Source organism: Dryas octopetala, chromosome 5 (assembly GCF_963921425.1).
Source record: "Dryas octopetala chromosome 5, drDryOcto1.1, whole genome shotgun sequence".
In the NCBI taxonomy this organism is placed as follows: Eukaryota; Viridiplantae; Streptophyta; class Magnoliopsida; order Rosales; family Rosaceae; genus Dryas; species Dryas octopetala.
The window spans coordinates 15,908,278-15,917,747 of NC_141370.1; the positions used below are offsets into that span (position 1 = coordinate 15,908,278).

General features: G+C 35.1%; 3 protein-coding genes across 4 annotated transcripts; all 3 read right to left on the reverse strand.

The window, feature by feature from the left end:
- Window positions 1-23: 23 nt before the first annotated feature.
- On the reverse strand, window positions 24-2,753 carry LOC147284871 (putative prolyl 4-hydroxylase 10). 2 transcript variants are annotated; one of them, XM_086243407.1, is made up of 8 exons: window positions 2,348-2,753; window positions 2,165-2,249; window positions 1,669-1,766; window positions 1,438-1,535; window positions 1,102-1,231; window positions 813-1,000; window positions 593-681; window positions 24-375 (listed from the first exon to the last, which is right to left on the reverse strand). In XM_086243407.1, the coding sequence occupies exons 1-7, from the start codon at window positions 2,551-2,553 to the stop codon at window positions 608-610; spliced, it is 879 nt and encodes a 292-aa protein (XP_086099533.1). In that variant the 5' UTR covers window positions 2,554-2,753; the 3' UTR covers window positions 24-375; window positions 593-607. The 2 variants fall into 2 exon arrangements, with proteins under 2 accessions (XP_086099533.1, XP_086099532.1); XM_086243406.1 differs by having other exon boundaries at window positions 24-432; window positions 2,348-2,751.
- A 965-nt stretch (window positions 2,754-3,718) lies between these two features.
- On the reverse strand, window positions 3,719-5,222 carry LOC147284872 (Big1). The gene is made up of 3 exons (XM_086245483.1): window positions 4,594-5,222; window positions 4,277-4,395; window positions 3,719-4,141 (listed from the first exon to the last, which is right to left on the reverse strand). The coding sequence occupies exons 1-3, from the start codon at window positions 4,843-4,845 to the stop codon at window positions 3,997-3,999; spliced, it is 516 nt and encodes a 171-aa protein (XP_086101609.1). The 5' UTR covers window positions 4,846-5,222; the 3' UTR covers window positions 3,719-3,996.
- Window positions 5,223-5,430: 208 nt separating this feature from the next.
- Window positions 5,431-6,027, reverse strand: LOC147284873 (methionine-S-oxide reductase). The gene has a single exon (XM_086245484.1). It carries the CDS (start codon window positions 5,971-5,973, stop codon window positions 5,593-5,595), a length of 381 nt encoding a protein of 126 aa, XP_086101610.1. The 5' UTR covers window positions 5,974-6,027; the 3' UTR covers window positions 5,431-5,592.
- Between the last annotated feature and the right edge of the window lie 3,443 nt (window positions 6,028-9,470).

A 9,470-nucleotide genomic window follows, 5' to 3' on the forward strand; every position in this document is an offset into this window, starting at 1 on the left:
ACATGTAATTTCTTGGTTTCCCATGACTGAAAAGGCATATATGTTGCCATCAACAATATTTTTGTTATTTCTTTTTCTAATCTCGGTCTTATCATCAACTCAATAGCCTATACCTTTTCACAGTTGGAATTCCCATTTCAAAAAAAGAAAAAATCAAAGCTTATTTTATCAGTGGTTGTGATAACAAGAATTATACCTATTATAGCTCCCAAACAAAATTGAACCACTAGAGAGCAACAGTAGTTACATCAAAATCTAAGACATGCAGACATCGATCTGTATACTAGGTTACAAATGAGACTTGAAGCACAGGTACGGGAGCTCTCTGGATTGAGATGTCGACAAGCACAACACTAACATAAGAACTCGTATAACCTGCCAGAGACAATCGTCGAAAGAACTCGTATGATTGAAGTGTGGAAATAGCATAACCTGAACCGAGCAAAGTATATGAGAACAAAACACAGAACAATCAATTGACAGATTTTAAGAATTCAAGAAACTGAATTCTGTAGCTTCACAGAATGCTTCAACCTAAAAATGAACAGTCTTTATGAACTGTTAATTATCTATTTTAGGTCTAGATGGTTACCTCTCGTATAATAGTTCAAGCTTTGTACTCGTTGACACGCAACCATTTAGTAGATGACCATTTATTCCCCTTGATCACAGGGCATCCACCTGAAATAAAAAGAAGAGAGAAATATAATTCATTATTAATAAAAGTGTTACAAGCCAAGAAATTTGTGAATGAATAAATAAAATTTTAAAAAGTGATAGAAAAATAATATTTGTGGAAAATTGTAACTAACCATGCAAACTTGAAGGATCTAAACTTGCATCAGGATTCATGCTCCAGAAAAGCAATGCATCACCCATCTTAGGTTTAATAGAAAGCCCTTTTTTCCCACATTCAGATAGCTCATTCCACCAAGGCACAGAACTAATATTCCCTTTGGCAGCAGGGAACACAGTCTCACCTCCTTCTTCAACATCTGAGCTGCAACACAGGGGAGGCGGAAACATTTCCAAAGGATATAAGTGGATCTATGAAGTGCATAAGAAGCAAGGGTGTTTAGGCAGACATGCTATGAGACTTACAGGTACATAAGAACCGTAGCTATACGTTGACCTCCATTCCCAGTGTTAAATTCATCCTGAAAATAGTCATAGTGAGGCTCATACTTCTGTCCGACTTCATAGTGGAGAACTTGAAGTCCCTCCCCATGTTCTGCACAATGTGGTTTGGGTTTAAAAAACAGTTTCTGAATTGTATGAAACATACATAGTACACAAATAATAGATGAACACCATAGCTTTAGATGAACATTGTAGTCCACATAAAGGCAGTACCTTCAATTTTGAAGGCAAAAGAAAAAACATTAAAAAGCACAATAAATAATAAATAAACAAGAAGGCAGGAGCTCAACAGCATACCTACAGGTAAAAAGGTGAAATTAGCAATTTTTTTCTCAATGTTCCTGATAATTTTATCACGCCCTCTTGCCAAAAATGTTCCAGAGCTGGTACGAACCCTGCATAAATACGTAATCCAATTGTATCGCACGTGAGGGGAAATGTCAAGGGAAAGAAAAGAAATACAACAGAATTTTTTTTCCATCCACATCTTTTAACTGAAATGACACGAGGTTAGTGAATAACAAAGACCTGCTATCTTTGCTCTTTCCAGTTTCACTATCAACCACTGTTGACTTATGCATATGAGGCTTGGCAAGATCAATTAGATATTCACACTCATCCTTGGTCTGCCAAAAGTAACCAACCAGGGTCAGCTGTTAGTGGCTTAGATTAAATCAAATCCAGCTATTTATGAAGCATTAATTTCATCAAATCCAGAGATATATAGATATATATATATATATATATAGATATAAGTTATAACAAAATAGAATTTTTATATATACACTCAATACCCATTACATCATACACTCAATTCTAAACTCCCAATATATACAATGCAGATATACTGGCACAAAAAACAAAAACTCCAGCACTCCATGGATACCCATTTCAATAATTCAAAAATATAATCGAAAAAGAAAAATGCAAACAACTAATTAAAAAATATCATAAATTCTCAATCAGTGACAGAATTAAGCTGAATTTAACAGAACTAGAGAAAAAAAAAAAGAATTGAGCTGACCAAGAAATTGTGATATACAAAAGCTCTTGGCTCCCACGAGATGACTTCAACCCACTGGTCCCCTGCCCCATCATCTCCCTCAGTCCTATCAAACCCACCACAAAATTCACAAAAATTACCAAATTAAATAATAAAAAATCAAATCAAGCAAAATTCAAAAACGACTCACAAATCAATAATTACCTCTCCATGCTCTTCCGCACAATCGAGCTGAGATCGTTGGCCTTGGGCGAGTTGCCGGAGGAGCCGGTCGGGACGGAGAGGATTCCGAGGGCGAGGAGAATGAGAATGACGAAGGTGAACATGACAAGCAGGGTCAGGACCAGCGTGGACGACGACGACGACGATTTGCGACCCGGGAGACGCGTGTACCTCGGCTTAACCGCCATTGTTACCGGAAATGAAAATTCGAAACCCTAGAGATTGGGATCGATGATGATTCGATTTCGATGTGGAACACCAAGATCTGAGACTGTGTGAGATTGGAGAATCTAGTCTTACACTCTATATACGTCTACGCGCTTTTGGTTTCAATGTCTGCTTGGAAATGAAATCCCAGTGTCCGTCTGTTACTTTCTACTTAATTATTTTCCTTTTTTATGTTTCCTCTCCCTATTTACGTAAATACTATTTCTTACCAAAAAACTGAAAATTATTTACATCACAGACTTCACAGTTACTTTTTTATTGACTTTACTCTTTAGGCCTCAACTTATGGTCTTTATGTCTTTGGATGAAAAAGAACTTGGTCTTATACTGTCAATTGGAATTATTGTTTGAATGAGTCATCCATGTTAACAATTTGGATGGTTTGTTGAAAAAATATACATAACACCCACTACTATTTATACTTTCTTTAAAACCTAAAAGATTTTTTTTAAAAAAATTTCTTTTATATTTCGCTAATGTTGAAGTTATGTGACTAGATACAGATATAAGACACACTACTAACACTTTATAATTTGTATGATGCATTAGCGTCAAGGCTTTTTGAGTTAATATCTCATATATGAATTTTACAAAATAATTAAGTCGGGAACAATAGAAAGAACTAAGAAGTGTCCTATAGGCTGATTTCGTATAGTCTTTTTTTTTCGAGGGTTGATTTGTTATAGACTTATAGTCAACTTGTGTTTTTCTATTGTAACATTCTCATGACAATGTACAAGTTGTGCTTAGACTTGATGATCCATACAACATATTTAATGCCATAATTGATTACAAAGTCAAATTAAATAAAGAAGAAAATAATTGTTAAACACCAAAAGTAATAGGGAACAGTTGGGACTTGGACAATATTTTCTTTATAATCATGGATGTATTTCATTACCAGATGGGAACTGTAGGAGAGTTTATGCACCACTCTAACCGCACTTCAATTTCCTGAGCATTTCTCTTTTTTTTTTTGGGCCTTTATCCCTTATTTTCATATTTTACCTTTGGTGCTTTGAGGCCTGTCTGCAACAGTCAATGTTAGGCCAAACTGGTGTTGTAATTCACTAATTATTGTAAACTGGCTGCTAAGTGCTAACAATTTGTATGTGGATTTGGACCTTCCAGTTGAAGTTTTTGTTTTGAACAGAAAAGATCTGACAGAATTACAACATCCTATCATACTGAGCAGAAACAAACAACATGAAGATTGCACTCCACACACAACTACACTAACAAAGGGACTGTTTTTCACGCTACATCCCAGTTCAATTCAATGGTATTGTAACTAATGCCTGCAAAGGCTGAACCTTTACTTATTCCAGAGAATACATCTATCAGCAAACATACATTACAATTCATGAATATTCAATCCAATCAATTGAAGCAGCTCTGTTGGTCTAAAAGACACCAAGAGAGGTAGGGTACAGAGGAGTGGGCTTATAAGAAAAACAATTGGGAACGAACGTGGAGGTACGCCTTTTCGGAGGATCCAGGGACTCGATAGCTGGTTGGTTCAAGTATGCATACTTGCTTTTTGTCCACCTGCACATATTATTTGAGAATCTCTGTTAAGAAAACTTTAAGAACTTCAAGCACATCTTCATCTGCCTCTCTTTCTTTTCATTGAGAATGAAAAAACATGCTAAGCCATTTGATTTATTGAGAATATTAACTAACCAGTCCTTTATTCCAACTCGAACTTCATTGCTGTTCCCAATCTTTTCGCTGTCATTAGTGACTGCAGCAGCGTTGTCCTCATCATTTAAGGACTCCTCAAAACATTTGTAATCTTCTTCCTATACACCATACACCTTAAACAAGTTAAGCAAACGTAATTGAACCATATATCCCATGTGTAAAAATACAAGACAAGCAATGCCTAAAACCATAAAATTTCTGTCATCAACAAAACTGTGGTGAAGAAAACTTGACAAGAACTGATCCCTTTAAAGTTTAGCAGAAGTCCCTTAGTGAAATGTGTGATAAAATCTTACCGAGAGCTTGAGGGCTCTAATACGTGTTGCAGCCTTGATAGCAGCAAGTAGGTGCTCTTCCTCCTGAATGCGCTTCTGACACCAGAACCTGGCGATTTCTCGCTTTGTCACACTCTCCGGAACAGTCTTCTTAGCCCAGAACCTTGGAAGTGGTGGTGGTGGTGGTGGAGGTGGTGGCGACGGTGAATCCACCTGTTTTATCTTTCCACCACTGAATATTCTAGTTTCCTCCTCTATTTGCTTCATCTTCATCAACCTTATTGGCTAATCAAATGGATGATTTTCTCAGTTCTAATAGTGTCGGACTGCAATATTATTGACAAAATAAAAGATTGTAGTCTTGGATAAGGACTTTCATGATCAACCCTCTAGAGCTAGCTAGCTACTACTCCAACCTAACTTTCAAATATGACTAACAGATTGGTTTTCCAGGCACAATCCTCAGTCAGTGTATAATTGTATATTCTCCATTCTGTTATTTTACAAAGAAAAATTGACTGGTAGTTGCAACTTGGAAGTTGACATTTCAGAGCAAGATTTGACAAGTGAACATATATATATGGGTGATTCAGAATTTCAGATTGCAGTAACACCCACCAGAAATATATAGCAGAATGTTCTTAGGACTTTCTTTGGTCTTAAACAAAATTGAACCACCATAACTATCCAACTACCCAAAAGCATAGATGAATTTTTCTTGATATATTTATATAATGAACCGGTTGCTGAATGCTAATCAACTTTTTCAACGCCCCCTTAACATTTAACAATTGGGTTGTGTTCTTCAACCATTAAGAAAAAGAGGCTGTTGTCTGTCTACCCAAAAAGGCAAAAACTGCCATACAAATTAATGAATTATAGCATGTATCCAAAACGACAAGTACATAGCTCTTTCGAAAATTAAAACGACACCGACCATGAATCATATAATTGAAGTAGAGAATACAAGAGCCTTGACAGTATAAACCTCTATCAAATTATCAACTACATAACTTCCAACTAAGTCCCAGATGCGACACGAAGGGACTTGATTTTGAACCTGTATCTAGCACCTCTAGGAATAACCTGGCTGGGCCCCATATGAAACTGACCCGGACTATCAGTCATCGGAGGCCCATCATCGTACACGTGTCCGACGAGCCGGCCGCAGCCATTGCACTTGATCTTGGTCCTCGTCCTCTGTATTCCCCAGTAGTTTCTGGTCTCCCAAAAGGGTCTGATCTTGTCCTCCTTCTCGAACCTGAACTTGGTGCTGTCCACCGACGAAAACGACAGCGTTCCCTTGTTGCCCGCCTCGAAGAAGAAGTCCGGTGGGTACAGATGGGTCGGGTTCAGGCTCAGGTTCGCTCCGCACTCCGTGCAGGTGTAGATCGAAGCCATGATCAGTGGTGAATCGGGTTATGCACACGACGTGTTTGCGTTTTGCCGTTTCGCGCGTTTGGTTCGGTTTTTAAGGGAGAAAATAGGAGAAATTTCCAAAGCGCGTTTGGCGACGTGGCATGGAATTATTCTCGATTCTCGAATTGGAGAATCAGCCCCCACTGGTTTGAATGGACACTTGATGCATGATTCAGGGCCGAACGGACACTTGATGCATGATTCGGGGCCGGCTTGAGTTTTTGGAGGCGGGCGAAAATTTAAAACGAGACCCATGTATAAATACATATAATTTTACAAGAAAAAATGATTGAAAAATCATAATATTTTGAAAAATTACTTAAAAGGTGTTCTCAAGCTAACAATAGGTCAAATATAATTTTGTTTGCTTTTTCTTTCAATTTATAAACAAATTCCTCATGTTATGAGCAAAATAATATATTTATATCAACAAAAGTTCATATTAATTATAAAGGAAATTATAGAAGTTACAAAAAAAAATTAATTATAATATATAAAATTATATTCATTGTATTACAACTCATATTCATATTCATGTTATCATATTATAAAAAATTGAAATATATTTATGTTTAAGTTAATCAAGATATATAAAAAAACAAAAAGAACAAAAACTAATGTGTAATTGGCTGTCAAATGGCTAAATATTATAGAGTCCCTTAATTACAAGGTATTGACAATCTTTTAAATTAATTAAAAGCATCCAAACAAAAATAATTACTCAAACCCCACCTTCTACATACTGCAGCCCACCCCCTATAAAGCCCAACAAAAAACACATGACACAAAGATAAACAAAGGACACAAAAATGCACAAGCCCACAAAAACTAACTTCCAAGTAATATATATTAACCCAAATTTCAACTTTAAAATTGAATCTAATCAACCATGAAAGTGGAAAGTGATGAATACTACCTGCAAGCTAACGACACATGCAAACAAATTCCTTAAAGTGCGCGCCCAAATCTAAAACATTAAAAGGATGACTCTATATTTCATAAAATTATTAGATATGCAAACCCAAAAAAATGAAAAAAACAAAAAACACACAAGCACATAGAATAAGAAAGTCTTTATGAAATTGTTACAGTAATAAAGAATTTAAGAATTATGAGACTTCAAATTCAAACTAGTATATCAAATTTAAAAATTTTCATAAATAAAATTACAATTGAAACTGCAACTGCAATTGAAATTTCAACTGAAACTGAAACTCTGAATTGAAACTAAAATTGAAACTGCAAACTGAAGCTGAGAATTGAAACTAAAACTGCAACTGCAAACTACAACTACGAACTAAAATTGAAACTACGAACTGAAAAATCGATTTCAATGCAATCAACTACAGATTTGAGCTCAAAATAAAGATAAATATGGATCTACAATCGAAATCAAACAAACTATACAATTGAAAACGAAAGTTTCTATGAAACAAAAAGGATGGCCATAGTCTCTGACACATTTACAGGCAGAGCATTATTTCAGAGAGAGAGAGAGAGAATGAGACTTTGTTGTTGGTTGGGTTTTTTCTTTTTCTTGCTTATGCTGTTTTTTTCTCTCCACCTATTCTCGATCTCTCAGTGTGTAAACTGAAGCTCAACTCGGGATACTCGGCAAGCTAATATTAATGCTTCAATCCTTTAGTTCAACATTCTTTATTATTAAATTATTAAATATTGTATAGTTGAAGTCAAAGACAGCTAATAAATTTCCACCCAGAGACAATAAGGCAAAATGACACGTGAAAGGATTTGACATGAACGGTATGACCATTTGCTTTGTGACTAATACTTACAAAGGTCTCCTTATTGTTAAATTTGAACAATAGGTGTAGTAGAGATTAAATAAAATGTTTGTCATGTATCCTACGTCAATTAATTTAATATTATATCTAGTGAAACCCAGACTTCTAAAGGGGCATGAGTTTTATTGGGGCCCCACCCACCACAAATTCAAAAGTGCAAAAAAATAGTTAAAAGATTTGAAATCCTACAAAGATTCAAACTGGGGCCTCCATTATGGAAGGTTAGTGTGTAACCACACAAACTAAGCTCAATTTCATTATATGTACATGTTTCATACATATATGTATATAAGCTATTGCTAAAATTTTTTGGGCCCCCTTGGATGTTGGGCCCTGAGTGGTCACACTCCTAAGGCCGGCCCACTATTTTTGGGTTAAGTATTTGATATAAGTATTTGGTATACAAGCTGTAAAGCCACTTTTCTAACCTTTGATATGGGCATTTGGAATTTATGTGCAAAATTAGGTCATTTCTTGTTGGTGATAATGAAAGAGCTTGGTTATCTGAATCTAATGAGTAAAATTACTAGTATAGAAAATCCTAGTGATTTAGGTAGTAGTAGTTTTGTTTTGTCCATTTGTACTTGACCTATTTCTAAATGAACTGACAATATAGTATTTGTAGACACGTGATGTGTAAGTTTTTCGCAAAGTTGTGGAGTAAAACTTCTATGTAACATATGTATACACTTATTATTTCTATCTCTTGTCATGTGATGAGAGAGATAAACATATAAGATGTATACACCCATGATTTGTAAGTTTTCACAAAGTTGTGTGATCTTTAATGAAATCACAACTTCTCTTCTTATTATCTATTTCATCGATATATAGCATTTAGAGTCAACATATCTAATTCAATATTCTTTCTTTTCGCTTAAAAATCTAATTCATGATTGGTACAAGTGCTTATATACTACACATTTCAATTGTACTCATGTGATGTGGAACTATACTAACACTCCCCTTAGTGCTACAGTTAGAGTCACTCAACATTCCCACTTCATCCAGATTTAGAGATCAAACTTCATTTATCCCAATGATATGCTTACTATGATACCATGTTAAACACATAGATAAAACTTATCCTTAAAATCATCTTATAAGGAAAACAAAAGGTTGTAGTCACTCGACACTGCCCCACTAGGCATGGTTAGAGATACAAATTAACTTAATCCATTGGTATACATTCTTTAATATCATGTTAGACACATAGACAAAACTTATCCTTGAAACCAGCTTACACAGAAAGGGTGTCAAAGTGTTTGTATATTTAAATATTTCAATAGTACCACAATGAAGTGAGACTATGTTAACAACAATGAGATCACAGAGTAACAATTATATTCAAATACCAAAATTTATGATAAAGTAAAAAAAAAAAAAGGTATAGAATATAGTGTTGATAATTTAGTAAATTTGTGAAGATAAACGAAATAATTGATTAATAATTAGAGAAAATAAAATTTTAAAATTGAATTTCTTGAGAAATAATGGTCACACTCACATCAAAGAATATATTTTTGTCAAAGGAATATGAAAGATTCAAAAGTGTACAAGGTGGCTTTATTGCAAAAAACACAAATGGTGTGAAGTTTGGAAAAAAAAAAAAACAAAGGGTTCCATTGGCCCGAATAAACAACGGGTCGGGACTCGGGGCAAGCAAGTGGTTTA

Excerpts from the sequence above, each read along its gene's own strand:
- LOC147284871 (XM_086243407.1), bottom strand. The coding sequence starts at position 2,553 with ATGGCGGTTAAGCCGAGGTACACGCGTCTCCCGGGTCGCAAATCGTCG. Across the intron at positions 1,001-1,101 it reads GCTACGGTTCTTATGTACCT|CTCAGATGTTGAAGAAGGAG; the intron begins GTAAGTCTCATA and ends CCTGTGTTGCAG. Across the intron at positions 682-812 it reads AGATCCTTCAAGTTTGCATG|GTGGATGCCCTGTGATCAAG; the intron begins GTTAGTTACAAT and ends TTTTTATTTCAG.
- LOC147284873 (XM_086245484.1), bottom strand. The coding sequence starts at position 5,973 with ATGGCTTCGATCTACACCTGCACGGAGTGCGGAGCGAACCTGAGCCTG.
- LOC147284872 (XM_086245483.1), bottom strand. The coding sequence starts at position 4,845 with ATGAAGATGAAGCAAATAGAGGAGGAAACTAGAATATTCAGTGGTGGA. Across the intron at positions 4,396-4,593 it reads TTAGAGCCCTCAAGCTCTCG|GAAGAAGATTACAAATGTTT; the intron begins GTAAGATTTTAT and ends TATGGTGTATAG. Across the intron at positions 4,142-4,276 it reads CGAGTTGGAATAAAGGACTG|GTGGACAAAAAGCAAGTATG; the intron begins GTTAGTTAATAT and ends TAATATGTGCAG.